We start from the raw sequence: 19,782 nt of genomic DNA on the forward strand, positions 1-19,782 counted from the left end.
TTACAAGATTAACAAGTCAAGTGTAAACAATCAAACTAAAAGACAGTGGGAAACAGGAACCAAACTGATCTACAAACTACATGTCCACGTAAAAAAAACTCATGTGACAGATACAGTGGGCCCTATCATACATCTAATGCAATGCAACGCAAGGCACAGGGCAAGTGTTTGCTAGTTTCAGTCCGGCACCTTTCGGATTTTCTCATCCAGCACCACGTCGTTTAATTAGCATATGCATTTGCACTCATTTTTGAGCACATGGGTGTGCTGGTCGGAAAAAGAGGTGTGTACAGTATACTCAAACTGTGATCGCTCGCGGCAATAATAAATAAGAATTGTATTTATTTCGATGTTAACTAGCAAATATAATGGTTTTATAGTACATATTAATACAATTTAGGGTGTTTAAAACAAGTAAATCTTGTTAAAAGTTACATGCGGTGGCTGTGCTGGAGTATTTCCTGAGCATCAACCACATCATCCCACTGATTGAACAGCAGCATAAAAATAGCTTCACGACACTAACGGGGCAAATTTAAAGTCATGTCAAGTCACCTTTATTTATCTAGCGCTTCAAACAAAATACATTGCGTCAAAGTAACTGAACAACATTCATTAGGAAAACATTGTGTCAATAATGCAAAACGACATTTAAAGGCAGTTCATCATTGAATTCAGTGATGTCATCTCTGTTCAGTTTAAATAGTGTCTGTGCATTCATTATGGTATTATGAATGTCTGTTGCTTTTCCTCAAACACACAAAGAGTGACTTCAGACTCCACACTTTGAATTTGAGGTTGGTCACAATTGTTACAGCTGGTCAAGGAAACAAACACACAAATTCAAACAAGCAGGTAAATGTATTAAGGGAACTGAGGATAAGCTTCCAACATAGGAGAATCAAAAATGAGGTGATCAAAGGAAGCAGAGAAGTCTTATCTGAGCTAAAGCTTCTAATCCTTTTATTTATAGCAGAGGATGGCAGGACTGACTTACAGGTAGGCAAAGGACCTGCTAAGAAGCTTGTAACCTTGAGACCAGCCAACAAGCAACTGTGGTAAGTGTGTTTTTGATTGGTGTGGTTGGCAGGTTTAGGAGGTTGCTTTGGCTGGTGAGGCAGGTGATTCCGTAACATTAATCAGCAACATTAATTAAAGGCCCAAACATTTGCGTATTTATCTGTTTACACTGTGATATTCTGCAATTTCCAGCAACATTCAACTATCAGAAGTGAAAGTTTTGCATCATGAAAATGTAATCAAATTACTGATAACTGATTACTCCCATCATACAGGCTTCTAAAAATATAGTGTTCTGTGAATGTTGATGCTTTAATAACAAATGTTATTTTTAACTAAAGCAAGTGGCTGCTGTGTGCATAGTTTGGCAGAATGTTAGCAAAGAGCGCTGCATTTATAACCTCTAAAAGACATCTCAGTTCATCGCAATCTCACAAAACTCTCTTATAACACAATCAACATAATTAGGTCTCTAATCCAATGGCACTTGACTTAACAGTGTGTGTGCTACTGTACATCCTTTTTACAATCCCTAGATTGTAAAACACTGCATTCTGTCAGCAATGTCTACAATGTTACTAAAAAGTAATCAAATTACAATAACGTGCTACTAAGTAATGTGTTACTCCCGAACACTGCTCATGTTAAAATGCAATAAATATGCAACAATATGCTGAAAGCACTCTGGACTGGTGTTTGTAATATTTGTAATTATTTGTGATTTTGTTTGTATGCAATCTATATTTCTTACAAGATGGAAATGGGTTTTAAAATGAGACTCTGTTGTTCATCTGACTCAGAGACACTAATGAATCAGGATAAACTGTAAATCCAGCATAGACAGGTTCAGTGAATGTGGTTTTGAATGTGTGTAAGTGTGTGAGTGTGTGTGTGTCAGAGACACTGTAGAAGGACAAAGTGTCGGCTGACCAGTCCAGATACACTCCTATTTTATTAGAGGAGGGCAAAAGGGTAGGAATGTCCGTGGTCTTATTATTGTTCCAAAAAGTATACATTTTATCACAAAAGAAGAGACTCCAGGACATTTCATTGCGTCCAAACCGACAGTCACTCCCTTCTTTCCTGTTGATTCCCTTATATGTCACTGCTATATGACCTGACCCTTCCCATTCAGCCTCCCAGTAACAGCGTCCTGCCAGACTCTCAACACACAGCACCTGTTCATAAAGCTTAAATCTGTCTTGGTGGTCAGGATATGGCTGATGATCTTTTCCACACTTTATTTCTTTTTTATCTTCAGACAGGATGAGTTGAGTATGTGCTGTGTTTGGATTCAGTGTGAGATCACAGGCTTCTGGACACAAAGACAGCAGATTATAATAACAGGGTCATTTTTTAGCTTAGTGTGTGCATGTGTGTACGTGGGATGTGTGTGTCATAACTTGTATATGTCTGCATGTGAGATGAGGGTCATTAGAATATGAATGACATCACCACCAACAAGTATGTGTTTGTCTGTGAGTGAGGGTTTACATTTTCTCAGTCCTGGTCTGACCCTGAAATGTCCTCCATGGTCCAAACTAAATGGAGACAAACACAAAAAATAACAAATGATCAATAGAATGATAACTGAAATTAAATAATTTTACTATTTTATTAAGTAGTGGCACCGTTAAAATAATGAGTGATAAAAAAAAAAAAAACATTTTTAAACATTTCTCTTTAAAAAAATCTGTTTTTAATTTCAATTTTGGCACAATCCATTTGATGTAGAGTGTTGTGGTAATTCATAAATATTCTGAGATGTTGATGGGAAATGCAAAAAAATATCACTTTATCATATACAATATATCAGTGGATGGCAATCATTGCTGTGTCTGTGACGCTCTTTTATCCTCCATAATCAATCACATCTGTGACAAAAATATTAGGAAGTCTAAACCCAGCATTAGATTACCCTAGTCACACATGCACATACATGTTTTTTACAGCAAAGTCAATTAAAACATGAAACTCCATAGAAATTAACATGAAGTGACTGTAACGACAGATAAAAGAGGAGGAAGCAATTGCAGGCAATCAGATGTAGTTTATTGATAAAGAGTGTCCAGAGTGTTGGCAATGGCAAGGAAGGTCTACGGTGGCGTGAGAAGAGCGGGATGGTGAAGTCAGCGGTGCAGGTGAAGGTGGTCAATGGTTGGAACCAGGAACAGACCGGAACACTGACACGCGGACGACAACACGAATCCAAACCAGCACACAAACACGGAAGACGATAATCCAGCTAGTGCATGGAGACATAAGAGAGGATCTGACAACAGAGAGAGAGCGAGGTGAGTATAAGTAGCAGAGGTATGATGACGATCAGCTGGAGCGAGACAATCAACACCCAGGTGATGACAATCAACTAAACGAGCACATGGAGACAACGTAAGTACAAAAACAATAACAAAACATGACACGGAGGAAACACTGGATTTCCTACCGTGACAGTACCCTCTCCCCTAGGACGTCACCTGACGTTCCCAGCCTGCTTACCTGTAGATTGTAATCATCTATAAGGTGGTGATCCAATATGTCCCGAGCAGGAACCCAGCTCCTCTCCTCCGGACCGTAACCTTCCCAATCCACCAAGTACTGAAAACCGCGTCCCCTCCGTCTAGAGTCCAGAATACGATTAACCAAATAGGTGGTTTCCCCATTAACGAGACGAGGCGGGGGGGGAACCGGAGCAGGCGGATTAAGACGGGAAGAAATCACCGATTTAATTTTGGAGACGTGGAACACGGGATGAATCCTCCTGTACGCCGGAGGAAGGCTAAGACGCACGGTAACCGGATTAATAATCTTGGTAATAGAAAACGGGCCAATAAATTTGGGAGCAAGTTTGTTAGAAACGGACCGCATAGGAATATTCTGGGTAGAAAGCCACACTCTTTGACCGACGACGTAACGGGGAGGCTTCGACCGGTGGCGATCGGCCTTAGCCTTGGTGCGCGACCTAGCCTGGAGCAGAGCTCTGCGAGCTCTGGTCCAGGTGCGGTGACACCTCTGGACTAATGCGTGTGCGGAGGGGACCGAAACCTCGGATTCCGTACTGACAAAATTAGGTGGTTGGTACCCTAAACTACACTTAAATGGAGACATGCCCGTAGATGACACTGGCAAAGAATTGTGTGCGTACTCCACAACTGAGAGTTGCTGACACCAGGACGAAGGATTATTGGAAACCAAACATCGCAAAACCCTCTCGACATCCTGATTGGCTCGTTCGGTTTGACCATTGCTCTGGGGATGGAACCCGGAAGAAAGACTAACAGTCGCTCCTAACAATTTACAAAACTCTCGCCAAAATTTGGACACAAATTGGGGACCCCTGTCAGAAACCACGTCTGTCGGGAGGCCATGTATGCGGAAGACGTGGTCAATGACAGCTACCGCTGTTTCCTTGGCTGAAGGTAATTTGGGCAAGGGAATAAAATGAGTCGCCTTCGAGAACCGGTCCACTACGGTTAAAATCACCGTATTGCCTTTAGAGGGCGGGAGGGCGGTGATAAAATCTAGCGAAATGTGGGACCAGGGTCTTGAAGGGACAGACAGCGGTAAGAGTAACCCATCTGGAGGTCGATTGGAAGTCTTACCAATAGCGCAAACTGAACAAGCCAAGACGAAATCGTGGACGTCACGAGCCATACCAGGCCACCAAAATCGTTGCTTGACCAGAAATCTAGTTCTACTAACCCCTGGGTGACAAGCAACACTGGAACAATGACCCCACTGGAGAACGTCTGACCGTAACCTCTCCGGCACAAACAATCGGTTCGGTGGGCAACGAGCCGGGGGCGTTACCCCTTCTAAGGCGGTCAACACCTTCGATTCGACCTCCCACCTGAGCGCGGAGATAATGATGGTCCCCGGTAAAATGGGCTCGGGAGTAGCAGTACGATCGGAACGCTCAAAAAGACGGGATAAAGCATCGGGTTTGATGTTTTTGGAACCCGGCCGGTAAGAAAGTGTAAAATCGAAACGACCGAAAAACAATGCCCACCGAGCCTGCCTGGAGTTAAGTCTTTTGGCGGTTCTAATGTATTCGAGATTCTTATGGTCCGTCCATACAATGAAAGGTACACCCGACCCTTCAAGCCAGTGACGCCATTCTTCCAGTGCAAGTTTGACTGCCAACAACTCTCGATTGCCAATGTCATAATTAACTTCTGCAGGAGATAAACGGTGAGAATAATACGCGCACGGATGCACCTTTCCGTCTGAGGATGCGCGTTGGGATAACACTGCTCCTACCCCCACCTCTGACGCGTCGACCTCCACTATGAATTGACGTGAGCGATCAGGGGTGACGAGAATGGGAGCTGAAACAAAGCAGCTTTTCAGTTTGGCAAACGCAGCCTCAGCTGCGTCTGACCACCTGAACGTCAAACTAGGGGAGGTCAAGGCGGTCAGAGGAGCGGCTAGTTGGCTGAAATTGCGAATGAAACGCCGGTAAAAATTGGCGAACCCCAGAAATCTCTGCAGGGCCTTGCGAGACTCTGGGGATGGCCAATTTACCACAGCCTTAACCTTCTCAGGATCCATGCGAACACCCTCAGTCGAAATGATGTGTCCTAGAAAAGAAACAGACTGTGCATGAAAAACGCATTTCTCCGCCTTGACAAACAATCCATTCTCTAGCAACCGCAGAAGCACTCGTCGTACGTGTTGCACGTGTTCCTGGAGAGACGAAGAAAAGATCAATATGTCATCCAGGTAAACATATATGAACAGATCGACCATGTCTCGCAACACGTCATTAACGAGTGCTTGAAAGACTGCCGGCGAGTTGGTTAGCCCGAACGGCATAACGCAGTACTCAAAATGGCCTCTAGGGGTGTTAAAGGCAGTCTTCCACTCATCCCCCTCCCTGATGCGGACCAAATGATAAGCATTACGTAAGTCCAATTTAGTGAAAACGGACGCTCCCTGCAACCTCTCAAAAGCTGAAGACATAAGCGGCAAAGGATAGGTATTCTTTACCGTTATGTTGTTCAGCCCTCGGTAGTCAATGCAAGGTCGCAAGGATCCGTCCTTCTTTCCCACAAAAAAGAACCCCGCCCCCGCTGGAGAAGAGGAAGGGCGGATAAACCCCGTTGCTAGAGAACTGGATATATATTTCTCCATGGCCGCCGTCTCTGGAACAGACAAAGAATATAACTTGCCCTTAGGCGGAGAAGTACCTGGCAATAACTCTATCGCACAGTCATAGGGACGATGAGGAGGAAGAGAATCAGCACGAGACTTACTGAACACCTCCTTCAGGTCGTGGTACTCCGCGGGCACGCTAGCCAAATCCACTGCTTCCCCCTGAAACACAGACTCAGAAACATTAACACCAGCAGACAAAAGACAAGACAAATGACATTCCTCGCTCCAGTTAACCACAGATCCAAGGCGCCAATTGATGCTGGGGTTGTGTTTCTGAAGCCAGGTGTGACCGAGAACGATGGGGGATGAAGGTGAGTCCGTAATGTAGAATGATATCTCCTCAGTATGATTGCCAGATGTGGTGAGGGAAACAGGTAAGGTGGTCTGAGTGATGACTGGTAGTCTGTGTCCATTGAGAGCAAAGGGTGCAATGGGGTGTTTGAGGGAGGTGAGAGGAATGTTAAGCTTACTAGCGAACTGGAAGTCCATGAAATTACCCTCTGCCCCAGAATCCAACAAGGCGTGATGCTCGAGTGCGTGGGTGGACCACCGTAGACTCACCGGAAGGAGTGTCGATGTAGATGAGGTCTTTCTGGCAGAGATCCCACCCGATAGTAGCCTCCGTCTTACTATCGGGCTTGGTCTTTTACCGGACAACGCTGGATGTGATGTTCTTGACTGCCGCAGTATAAACATAGTCCCAGGGATCTCCGCCTGATCCTCTCCTCCCGGGAGAGCCGAGCTCGCCCCACCTGCATGGGTTCAAGATCTCCCGGTGGGCTGACCGCAACATCTGAGCGCTGATACTGAGCCTCCGGTCTGTTCGCGAGAACTGCTCTCCCCCTCCGTCTGGTGGCTTGATCGAGTCGATTCTCCACTCTGATGGTTAGGTCAATCAGACTGTTGAGAGAAGTGGGGAGCTCGACGGCGCGGATCTCCTGTTGGATGCGGTCAGCCAACCCATGCAGGAAGTGATCCCACTGCGCCTCCTCGTTCCACTTACACTCCGCCGCCAGGGTGCGGAACTCAATCGAATAATCGGAAACGGACCTTTCCCCCTGACGTAGGTCCGTGAGAAGCCAAGCCGCTTCCCTCCCGGCGGCGGAGCGGTCGAAGACCCGTCTCATCTCTTCCGAAAGTGCGTGGAACGAGGCACAGCAGCTGTCTTGGTTCTCCCACACCGCCGTCCCCCAGAGGGCAGCCCTTCCCGTAAGTAGAGATAAGACGAATGCCACCTTCATTTCCTCGGTGTAGAACGTGCGGGGCTGCAGGGCGAAGTGCAGAGAACAATGAGACAGAAAAGATCGACAGAACTCTGGCTCACCCGCATATTTCTCCGGGATGGGGAGGCGTGGTTCGGGCTGGGAAATCCCCCCGGAGACGATCGGCGGTGTGGGTGGCGTGGGAGGCGCAGCGGGTGACGATTGTTGTTGTTGTTGCGTCTGGAGAACGAGCTCGGACACCTTCGTCACCATTGCTTGGAAGGCTCGACCCATCTCATCTATCGCCTTGTCTTGGCGATCCATACGACCCACAGCTCGTTGCAGAAATTCTTCGAGATGAGATGGGGAGCGATCGCCTGCTGCTTCCATGATGGTCAGATCCTACTGTAACGACAGATAAAAGAGGAGGAAGCAATTGCAGGCAATCAGATGTAGTTTATTGATAAAGAGTGTCCAGAGTGTTGGCAATGGCAAGGAAGGTCTACGGTGGCGTGAGAAGAGCGGGATGGTGAAGTCAGCGGTGCAGGTGAAGGTGGTCAATGGTTGGAACCAGGAACAGACCGGAACACTGACACGCGGACGACAACACGAATCCAAACCAGCACACAAACACGGAAGACGATAATCCAGCTAGTGCATGGAGACATAAGAGAGGATCTGACAACAGAGAGAGAGCGAGGTGAGTATAAGTAGCAGAGGTATGATGACGATCAGCTGGAGCGAGACAATCAACACCCAGGTGATGACAATCAACTAAACGAGCACATGGAGACAACGTAAGTACAAAAACAATAACAAAACATGACACGGAGGAAACACTGGATTTCCTACCGTGACAGTGACATGCACTATGTATTTGGTAATAATTTAATTAGGCATTTCATCTAAGTTGTCATGATTCACATTTGTTCAAGCTTTTTTTTAATCAACCAAGATTAATATTATTTAAGAATCTACTGTAAAACCAGATAATACTTTTACTGATAAACATACTTAAGTATCTGCAGTTTGTAGTCTGGATCCTGCAGTTTGTGTTTGAGCAGCTGGACTCCTGATTGCCCTGGGTGATTATAGCTCAGATCCAGCTCTCTCAGGTGTGAGGGGTTAGACCTCATAGCTGAAGACAAATAACCACAGCCTTCCTCTGTCACCATACAGCCTGACAACCTACAGACACACACATTCAGATAATCTACAGACATATTATCTACAAACACACATCAACATTAGGACCGACTAACTATACATTACCCTTAATACCTCAGTATTTGCAGCTGACAGTTGGGACTCTTCAGTCCATCAGAGAGCAGCTTCACTCCTGAATCTTGTAAGTCATTGTTACTCAGATCCAGCTCTCTCAGGGCAGAGTTTGAGGATTGTATGGATAATGACACAATTTCACAATCCTGAGCAGTGAGATTACAGTCAGCGAGACTGAAGAAGAGAAAAATGCATGATAATTAAATACTTATCTTTCTAGAACTAATATTTGACTAATATCAGATTCACTATATTCTGAAAATAGACACAAGATGTATTAATCAGCACAAAACTGTAATTCCTTTCATAAGGAATTTTGATTTAAGGTGTCATATGATCTGAGTTTTTTTTATTTATTTTTTTGGAGTATCACAAGCTCTTGGTGCATGAAGAAGATCTGTAAAGTTGCAAAGACTAAAGTCTCAAATCCAAAGAGATTTTATATATAAAAAGGTCAGAATCAACCACTTCTACTTAAAACGGCTCATTCTAACATGTCACATGTTTACATCATGATGTGGGGAAATTTACATAATGTGACTTAAATGTTCATTCAAAGAAGGCGGCATAACTTTTATTCTTACTGCTGCTTCTGACTCACAGTCTGTAAGTACATATTCATATGTAATGTATTTGCCACTGACGATTGAAATGCCAGTTTTGGCTCACGATCACAAATGCATACATGTTTTTATTTTTATGCAGCGCGATATGCAACACAACTTTTTTTTGCAATTATAATCAGTTATTATGTCCCCACTGGATACAACAAATTCTTCATTTGTAATGGGTTTTATTGGTTTTGGCTCATCACGCCGATGTCCTGACATTTTATCCTACCTGTCAGGAACACATGACATTACAGTTTTAAGGGGCTTAACATTTCCTTCACATGCTTGTTAGACAGAACAGCGAGCTTTGTTAAAATTGATGAGTTTCAGAAAGGTGGGGCATAGAGGGAAAACAATAATGTACAGTATGTGAAAATATTTGTTTTTTTTTTGCTTCAAACCACATAAACATTGCATTACACCAAATACACAAAGTAATGTTCTTTTTAGCAATTTATGACCCATTCAATACATGATTAACCCTTTCGAGTCGATAAATGTGTATATGTATTATGAGTCATTTTCTCCTGATAAACCCAAAAAGAACTTAAATTACACTTTCAGTATTGATCGTACAGATAAGAGCAATGCATCAATCGAATCTCTAAAAGGTCTACTTTTTTGTATACAGAAATAACAACAAAATGTTGTGCATTTAAAAAATAAAGATAACAAACAAGGTGTGTTGTCTGCAGCCTTTGTCTGCGGTGATCATTATTTAGACACGCATCAATAAAATGAACTGTAACTCAGTGAATACTCAACGAAGAGACATGACAGACATATCTATAGAAAGCTTGACATGTCTATGTCCGTTTTTCACGTCTCTCTTCATTATCTTCTAATGTGACCACACCCTGAACGCTGAACGCGCTATTCAGATTATAATGTTTAATTGAAGCGCGCCGCTTGAATATGCCCACACAACAGAAGACAACGCAGCGAGACTGTTCAAGTGTTTTTTTATTTTACTGTTTGCTTCGCAATGAGAGGAATAAGACATAATTCACCCCAAAAAGATGTGATGTGGATTACCTCAGGGTTTGAGATTTGGATTTCCTCAGAAAAAAAAAGAATGAAGTGCTTTATTCAGCAGACATCAAACATGAGTAAGTCTCTTTTTATTTATTTATATACTTATACTAGTTTTCACAAAACGTGTCAACATTTTACTAGTTAGACCTTTTCCAAACTATAATTCCTGACTTTCAAGTTTCAATAACAATATACACTACTATACCAGTGGTTCCCAAACCTATCTCTCTCATGTCTCTTCGTTGAGTATTCACTGAGTTACAGTTCATTTTATTGATGCGTGTCTAAATAATGATCACCGCAGTCAAAGGCTGCAGACAACACACCTTGTTTGTTATCTTTATTTTATAAATGCACAACGTTTTGTTGTTATTTCTGTATACAAAAGTACCCCCAACATTGCACATTTTCTTTGTCTCCCTAATTAAACACATCTGATTCAAGTCATCAGCTCATTATCACATGTGTTTGACGGGAGACAAAGAAAATGTTTAGTGTTGGGGGTACTCCAGGACAGGTTTGGGAACCACTGTACTATACTTTACAAAAGCTTGATGTGAATAATATAAATGTAACAAATAAATGTAACTGTAACCACTGTACCAAGCAATGCTGTTCTTTCAATTTATCCCCAAAAAAAGAAAAAAATATCTCAGCTTTTTTCAATATTACTAATAAAAATAATGATGATAATTTTTTGTAGAAAATCAGATTGTTAAAAGGATTTCTGAAGGATTGTGTGACTGTAGCAATGATGCAAAAAAATTCAGCTTTGAAAGTCAGCTTTGATTGTTCTTAATAAACTGTGTGATCACTCTCTCCACCACAATGTGTTTTATGGCCTTTTAAAATTTAAAATTTTTAACATTGTTATATACAACCACCCATAATTTGTTTTTTCTTCTCAAAATCACAATCATGTACGTATGTGCTGCTCACATATTATTATAGCCAAGTTTGTGCTGATTACATTGATATTAGACTTTAGTCATTAGATGTTTATAAGTAACTGAAAAAAAGCACAAATGTCAGGGCATGACAAAACTTCTCCAGGACCCAAAAAATACCCTTAGACCTCTAAACACTTACAGAGCTTTTCTGCAGTTGATCACAGCTGGTATCAGTCTTCTTCTCCCCTCATTTGATGTGTTATATTTCTTAAGGTCCAGCTCATCCAACACCTCCTCTGATAACTGAAGCATGTAGGCGACTGTTGAGCAGTGAGAAGGAGATAGTTTCTTCTCTGAGTGTTTGTCTGATTTCACAAACTCCTGAATCTCTCTGGACAGAGTCTGATCTTTCACTTCAAGCAGACAGAGGAACAGATTGATGGATCTTTCAGTGGAGAGTCCATGTCCATCTTTAATCTTATCTTTAATGTACTGTGTGATTTCTCTGATGGTCTCTGAGCTGTTCTCTGTTTGTGTCAGTAGATCCTGTAAGAGTCTCTGATTGGATTCCAGAGAGATGCCCAGCAGGAACCGTAGGAACAAATCCAGCTGTCCATTCTCAATCTCAATGGCTTTGTCCACTACTCTTTCATGGAGTTTGTGCAGTGAATCAAAACTTGCTAGTGTAGTGCTACTTATGTGGTAGTAAAACACATAGAAAGCAGCAAGAAACTCCTGAACGCTCAGATGAATAAAGCTGTAGACTTTCCTCTGATGAAGCACAGATTCCTCTTTAAAGATCTCAGTGCAAATCCCAGAATACACTGAGACGTCAGTGACATCTATGGTGCTCTCAATCAGGTCCTCCTCATAGAACATCACATTGCCCTTCATCAGCTGTCTGAAAGCCACTTCAGCAAGTTTCAGAAACACTTCTCTGTTGGGCTGCAGGAGTATATCTGAATCTCTCTCTTCATACTTCTGCTTCCTAGTGTTGATCTGAATCAGCAGGAAGTGGATGTACATTTCAGTAAAAGTTTGAGGGATTTCTGCTCTCAGATCTTCTTCCAGGAGATTCTGAAGCACAGTGGATGAGATCCAGCAGAAGACGGGGATGTGGCACATGATGTGGAGGCTTCTTGCTCTTCTGATGTGTGAGATGATTCTGATGGCTTGATGCTCATCACTGAATCTCTTCCTGAAATATTCCTCCTTCTGAGGCTCAGTGAATCCCTGAATTTCTGTCAGACGGTGGATGTATTCGGAGGGGATCTGATTGGCTGCTGCTGGTCTGGAGGTGATCCAGATGAGAGCAGAGGGAAGCAGCTCTCCTTTGATGAGGCTTGACATCAATACACCCACTGATGAAGTCTCAGTCACATCACAAACTTTCTGAGCGTCTGAAAACCTCAGTGTGATTCTGCTTTCATCCAGACCATCAAAGATGAAAACAACTTTACACTCCTCATAAATCTGTGAGTCCAGATCTTGAAGTTCAGGATGAAAGTCCAGCAGAAGTCTGTGAAGACTGTACTCATGATCTCGGATCAAGTTCAGCTCTCGAAATGGAAGCACAAACATGAAATCTACATCCTGATTGGCTTTTCCCTCGGCCCAGTCCAGAATGAACTTCTGCACAGAGACGGTTTTTCCGATTCCAGCGATGCCTTTAGTAAGAACAGTCTTGATCTGCTCTTTCTCCTCGGATCCTGCTTCAGGTGAAGCTTTAAAGATGTAATTGCAGTCAATTTGAGTGTTTTGTGGGTGATTTGTTCTGGCTGTTTTCTCCATCTGTAAAACCTCATGTTCTTCATTCACTCCTTCTCTCTCTCCCTCTATGATGTAGAGCTGTGTGTAGATCCTGTTCAGGAGGGTTTCCTTCTCTTGGAGTTTGCTTCCTTCAAATAATTTTTCATACCTTTTTTTCATGTTGATTTTGTGCTGGTCTTTGACTGTCTTCTGGTCTCCAGTCTCTAGTATTTGTGTCTGCAGGATTTCTTTACTTCTTTTCTCTCTGATTTGAGTCTGATAATGGTATGTAGAGGATGGCAAATATCGGCTTGGCTCATATATCTCTTTCCTGTTTCAATAATACAATGACAGTGATTACAATGATATTATATTATATTGAAAAAATTATAATATTCGTTACCAGATGTGATTTCAAAGCAAATGCAAGTATGAATGTATATTTAATGTTACTTCATTGAGTCTATTTAGTCACTAATCATATGAAACCTTTGACATTTTCTGGATCCTATTGGGCAGAGTGTGTCTGTTTCTGATCGGTCTTCCCCATGTTAATTGTATATTTAGAGTATATAAGAGTATTTTGTGTTAAATAGGATAGGTTCTCTGTGAGATGGTTTCTCAGGAATGCCTCTGGATCTTGTTGACATTTATTTCCCCTTGGCATTTCTTATAACATATAGTTAAAGTTTTGTTGAGGTTATATTTCTTTTTTTCTTCATTATCTCTAGACATTTGTAAAACTGCATTTTTCCATCTCAAAAATATATCTAAATTACGGCCTATGCTCTCAATGTCAAATGCAGAAATGTTAATCCATGCATTTATGACTTCAAGGTTAGATTATTGTAATGCTTTATTGGGTGGTTGTTCTGCACGCTTGGTAAACAAACTACAGCTAGTCCAAAATGCAGCAGCAAGAGTTCTTACTAGAACCAGGAAGTATGACCATATTAGCTCGGTCCTGTCCACACTGCACTGGCTCCCTATCAAACATCGTATAGATTTTAAAATATTGCTTATTACTTATAAAGCCCTGAACGGTTTAGCACCTCAGTATTTGAATGAGCTCCTTTTACATTATACTCCTCTACGTCCGCTACGTTCTCAAAACTCAGGCAATTTGATAATACCTAGAATATCAAGATCAACTGCGGGCGGCAGATCCTTTTCCTTTTTGGCGCCTAAACTCTGGAATAACCTACCTAACATTGTTCGGGAGGCAGACACACTCTTGCAGTTTAAATCTAGATTAAAGACCCATCTCTTTAACCTGGCATACACATAACATACTAATATGCTTTTAATATCCAAATCCGTTAGAGGATTTTTAGGCTGCATTAATTAGGTGAACCAGAACCGGAAACACTTCACATAACACCGTACTTTCTACATCATTAGAAGAATGGCATCTACGCTAATATTAGTCTGTTTCTCTCTTATTCCGAGGTCACCGTAGCCACCAGATCCAGTCTGTATCCAGATCAGAGGGTCACTGCAGTCACCCGGATCCAGTACGTATCCAGACATGATGGTTGATCAGCACCTAGAAAGGACCTCTACTGCCCTGAAAGACAGCGGAGACCAGGACAACTAGAGCCCCAGATACAGATCCCCTGTAAAGACCTTGTCTCAGAGGAGCACCAGGACAAGACCACAGGAAACAGATGATTCTTCTGCACAATCTGACTTTGCTGCAGCCTGGAATTTAACTACTGGTTTCGTCTGGTCAGAGGAGAACTGACCCCCAACTGAGCCTGGTTTCTCCCAAGGTTTTTTTCTCCATTCTGTCACCGATGGAGTTTCGGTTCCTTGCCGCTGTCGCCTCTGGCTTGCTTAGTTGGGGTCACTTCATCTACAGAGATATTGTTGACTTGATTGCAAATAAATGCACAGACAATATTTAACTGAACAGAGATGACATCACTGAATTCAATGATGAACTGCTTTTAACTATCATTTTACGTTATTGACACACTTTTTTCCTAATGAATGTTTTTCAGTTGCTTTGACGCAATGTATTTTGTTTAAAGCGCTAAAAAAATAAAGGTGACTTGACTAAAGTTTATTATCATTACTGACTGTTGTTGTATTAGTTAAATTAAAATATTTTGCATTGATTGTTTTTTTTTTTTTTTTTATGTTTGATTCCTCTTTTTTGTTGCAGATTTATATGAGTGGGTCGTAACAATAGTGAATTTGCAACTTCAAGTTCCTACTAACAGAAGGTCAGAGGTCACTGGTCCATCACTAAATTCAAATGGGTGATCCATGGATGTGTCACTCTTCACAGAAACACAGCTGGGTTCTGGAGACTCTGATCTCTGTGTCTTTCTGATACCAACAAAAGACAAAAATGGCATTTTACAGCAATAACTTAACTCAGTATGCACCACGGATATACATTTACTCATTGTTGATACTTTACTTCAAGTTGATTGGGATAAAAGTGTGTGCATGCAAAACAGTGTCTCACCTGGTACCAGAGGCCACTGTATCATTCAATTCAAGATTATGATTCATCAAAGACTGATCACTCTTTAATGGCACACAACTTGATTCAGGAAATGGAGAACTCATTTTAGAAGCAGTATCCTCTATATCTCATTTCCTAAAATAGAGGTTGTTTTATGCATTAAAGGAAGCTTTAGTGCCTTTAAAATGCTTTAACACATGATTTACTAAAATCCACAATAAACCCTTGAAGTAAAAGAGAGAGATCTACTCACTTTCCTCATAAAATAAAAAGTAAACCTATAGTTCAATGTAGTATAATCTTTATACTGAAAGAAAGTGTTTGACATTTATATTCAAATTTATGTTCAATTTCTTGTTTTTAGTCTTTGCAGACATAATTTGTTCATAAATGGAAAACAAATATGACTGAACTCAATTTTGTATTCAGTTTCACATGATTTCATCCAAGGACAAACAAAACAAAGAGGAAGTGATTGTTTACAAATAATAATAATAATAATAATAATAATAATAATAATAAAAAATAATAATAATAATAATAATAATAATGATACCCATAATGACATTATAGAAGATCAGAAAATATATTTATCAAACTTAAACCTTCATTTTCTGATATGTGCTTTAAATAACACTAATATAAACTAAAAAAAAGTTGTATAATATAATACCAGGTAGAAATAAGGATGATAAGAAAAATAAAATAAATGAAAACCTTTATCAAAACAAAACCGTTACAGATAAGGTTCAGTGCAATAAAAATTATAACAAAGTATTATAACAATTAATGTGTAAGTGCATCTGGACAATCAGCTTGTTGGTGTCTTATCTTCTCCCATTTGTGCAAAGAAAATCAATAATTACTAACACATTGATGTTAATATGATCACAGTACTTACATTTTTTTTTTACTATAAAATTCTCATTCTGTACAGATCTAGAAATATTTTTAAACAATTAAACGTCTTAATTTCAGATTTCAATTTTTTTTTTAAAATATCATAAGGAATTCCACATGAAATGATCCTAGTTTGAAATCTCATGAAGACCAAAAATCTAAACAGCAGCTCATTTTATATGACTACATGTTTATAAAGACAATTTACCATTAAATATGAAATACTTACCGTGAAATGTGTGGCTGTTTAAATGGAGTATCAAAGGTTTACAACCTCAGAACAGTGCCTCTTTTATTCTTCACTTCCTGTTTTGGTAAATTCCTCTTAGCATTTTTCTGTTCTCAAAAGACATTGGAGGAAAACCACAATTTAATTTTTTTTTTTTGCTTGCACATATAAACCGAGGAAGTGTCAGGGAATCACTACAGTCACAATCAACAGCCCTGACACACACCAGATCCCAATCACTTGAATTCTAATCACCTGCACCTGCAACCAGTCACCAGCCCCCTATGTCTCTGTAATTGAATCAGTCCCATGCTGACTGGTCCAGTGAAGAAGGGTCTGGACTGCAGATCACCTCGATGAACATTACCTGCCTACTTACCGGTCTATTCTCTCCTTTAGTTGTTCTAACGTTTCCTCAATGCTCTCTTTCATTCCTGCTCATCTCCAATCTACCTGCATAAGGACATAGATTTAATTATCATAGATAAGAACCCAAGAACCGTTATCCGTGTTAATTTACTCCCCTGCTCTCTGCTTACACAATCTGTTCAGCTGCTCCATCAATAAATAAACCTGTTTAATCACTTACCTCTTGTCTCTGGCATACATTTGGTCATTTTTCAGACTCTTTTTATCTAAAGCAATTTACAAGTGGGGGATACATAAAGCAAATCTTCTTAAAGAGCCAAACAGACGCAGGAAGTGCTTGTAATAACAAGTTTTAGACATTGTTCAAAATAAGTACACGTTAGAAAGAGAAGGGATAAATAAATAAATAAATATTTTTTTTATAAAGTTAAGTAGATTTGAAAGAATAGAGTTTTCAGCTGTCGCTTTAATCTTTAATCCGCAGACCGTGGCGGAGTAGCGCAAGCGGACTCAAACAGCAACAGAGGACACAAGGTGTGTGTTTATCAACAGACTGTTAGAATATCTGTATCTGTGCAGTTTTTTGTTGAGTTAATTGTAGAAGAACAGGAAGGAGAAACATACTGTAGAGTTGGACTGGCAGGGAAGACAAGAAGCTCAGTCTTTTACAGGTTGAGCTGTAGGTGATATTCTTTCATCTATGCCGAGATGTCCGCCAGGCAGCCTGAGATCTTTGCAGGTACTGTTGGATCATCTGATTGAAATGAGAGATGTGTGTCATCAGCATAGCAATCATAGGAGAAGCCACATGCCTGTATGATAGGACCCAGTGATGTAGTGTATATGGAGAAGAGGAGGGGCTCAAGAACTGATCCCTAAGGAACCCCAGTGACAAGTTGATGTGCTTTGGATACCTCCCCTCTCCAATCCACCCTAAAGACATATCAGTGAGATAGGATTCAAACTAGCGAAGTGGAATCCCTGTGATGCCCAGTGATGAGAGGGCAGACAGAGGGATCTGATGATTGCCATTGTCAAATCAGCAGATAAATCCAGCTGAATAAGAACTGATTATTTGGAATCATTACAAATGACTTCCTTCTTGCGTCAGATCAAGGCTGTATCTCATTAGTTGTTTTACCTGATCTTAGTGCTGTGTTCGACACCATAGATCGATACTCATAGATTGGTTACAAAACTATACAGGTATTCAAGGGCAGGCTATAAAATGGTTTAGATCCTACCTGTCTGATCGCTACCATTTTGTTTATTTAAATGGGGAGTAATCTCATTTATCAACAGTAAAATATGGAGTGCCACAAGGATCTGTCTTAAGTCCTCTGCTATTTTCAATATACTGCACATGTTGTCCCTTGGTAATATTATTAGAAACAGTTTCCTCTGTTATGCTGATGATAATACCAAAAAACAGCACAAAGAATCTAGTAGACTACAGTTTGCAACTACAGTCAAAAATCTGGGTGTTATATTAGACAGCAACTTGTCTTTTGAAAATATATATTTAAATATAACACATATTTCCCATGTTACAAAAACAGCATTCCTCCATCTTAGAAACATTGCAAGCTACGAAACATGATGCACTGATGCAGAAAAGCTAGTTCATGCATCCATGACCTCTAGACTGGACTATTATAATGCATTAATAGGGGGTTGTCCTGCATCTTGAATAAACATGCTACAGGTCGTCCAAAATGCAGTGGCTAAAGTCCTTAAAAGGGCAAGAAAATATGTTCATTTTACCCCAATTTTACGGTTTCTGCACTGGCGCCCTATTAAGCTTTGTATCAGTTACAAATGATTATTACTTACCTATAAAGGCCCTGAATGGTTTAGCTCTGGCGTATCTAACTAGCCCTATACCATGCTTCAATCCATCATGCTATCCTAAGGTCACAAAATGCTGGACTTTTGGTAGTTTCTAGGATAGCAAAGTCCCCTTAAGGAGGTATTTGGCTCCCAAACTCTGGAAAAGCCTTTCCTGATAATGTTCGGGGTTCAGACACACTCTTTCTGTTTAAATCTCTTTCGCCAAGCATTAAAATAATGCATCTCTTAATTTTTGACTGCAGTTGTATCTGATCAAATGTTCATTATTGTACTTTAGCTTGGGTTAAACTAATTAATTTTACTTGGTTGGAACAGCAACTATACTAATTATCTCTCTATTTGTTTCTCTGTTTTGCCACAGGATTTAAATCCCATGGCAACTAGGATTTACACAAGCTCCAGTTTAGATCCAGAACACATGAGAAGACATGATGCCAACCCCTCAGAGGACCTCTGATGATGCTTACCCTGAAACAACATACAGAACTACCAAATATTGCTACAAGTGTGATTGCATCATATAATAATTGCTGTTAATAGTGTTTATCTTCTGGTTGATTACGTCTTGTATTAATTTTTCAAAAAAATTATATTATATGCACATAAACTAACATTCACCACTGATAAGCTACTACTAAATATTGTAGAAACTTAATTTTCTGTAAAGTTGCTTTGCAATGATTTGGAACATAAAAGTGTTGTATAAATACATTTGAATTTAATTGATTTGAATTATTCAAAAGATGAATAGGTCTCCACTTTTCATTTTTAATGGGGTCAGATCTTAGTCGGACTTAAGGATCATGGATATTAAGCCTTGTCAAGTCAAGTCAAGTCAAGTCAAGTCAAGTCACCTTTATTTATATAGTGCTTTAAACAAAATACATTGCGTCAAAGCAACTGAACAACATTCATTAGGAAAACAGTGTGTCAATAACGTAAAATGATAGTTGAAGGCAGTTCATCTTTGAATTCAGTGATGTCATCTCTGTTCAGTTTAAATAGTGTCTGT

General features: G+C 40.5%; 1 protein-coding gene across 2 annotated transcripts; it reads right to left on the minus strand.

The window, feature by feature from the left end:
- Positions 1-634: 634 nt before the first annotated feature.
- LOC113065200 (NLR family CARD domain-containing protein 3-like) lies at positions 635-16,619 on the minus strand. 2 transcript variants are annotated; one of them, XM_026236454.1, is made up of 7 exons: positions 16,551-16,619; positions 15,169-15,556; positions 11,396-13,276; positions 8,661-8,834; positions 8,394-8,567; positions 2,515-2,561; positions 635-2,335 (listed from the first exon to the last, which is right to left on the minus strand). In XM_026236454.1, coding segments are annotated over exons 2-7 (2,469 nt in total). In that variant the 5' UTR covers positions 15,360-15,556; positions 16,551-16,619; the 3' UTR covers positions 635-2,333. The 2 variants fall into 2 exon arrangements, with proteins under 2 accessions (XP_026092239.1, XP_026092238.1); XM_026236453.1 differs by having other exon boundaries at positions 635-2,561.
- Between the last annotated feature and the right edge of the window lie 3,163 nt (positions 16,620-19,782).

The sequence above is a fragment of the Carassius auratus genome, chromosome 47 (genome assembly GCF_003368295.1).
Source record: "Carassius auratus strain Wakin chromosome 47, ASM336829v1, whole genome shotgun sequence".
NCBI classification, from domain to species: domain Eukaryota; kingdom Metazoa; phylum Chordata; class Actinopteri; order Cypriniformes; family Cyprinidae; genus Carassius; species Carassius auratus.

Bases quoted from the DNA above. Each gene is read 5' to 3' on its own strand.
- LOC113065200 (XM_026236453.1), bottom strand. From the start codon at position 15,359: ATGAGTAAATGTATATCCGTGGTGCATACTGAGTTAAGTTATTGCTGT. The intron at 13,277-15,168 runs GTTAGTAGGAAC...TTATTGAAACAG, and splicing joins CCAGTGACCTCTGACCTTCT to GAAAGAGATATATGAGCCAA. The intron at 8,835-11,395 runs GTAAGTGTTTAG...TCTCTTCTTCAG, and splicing joins ATCAACTGCAGAAAAGCTCT to TCTCGCTGACTGTAATCTCA.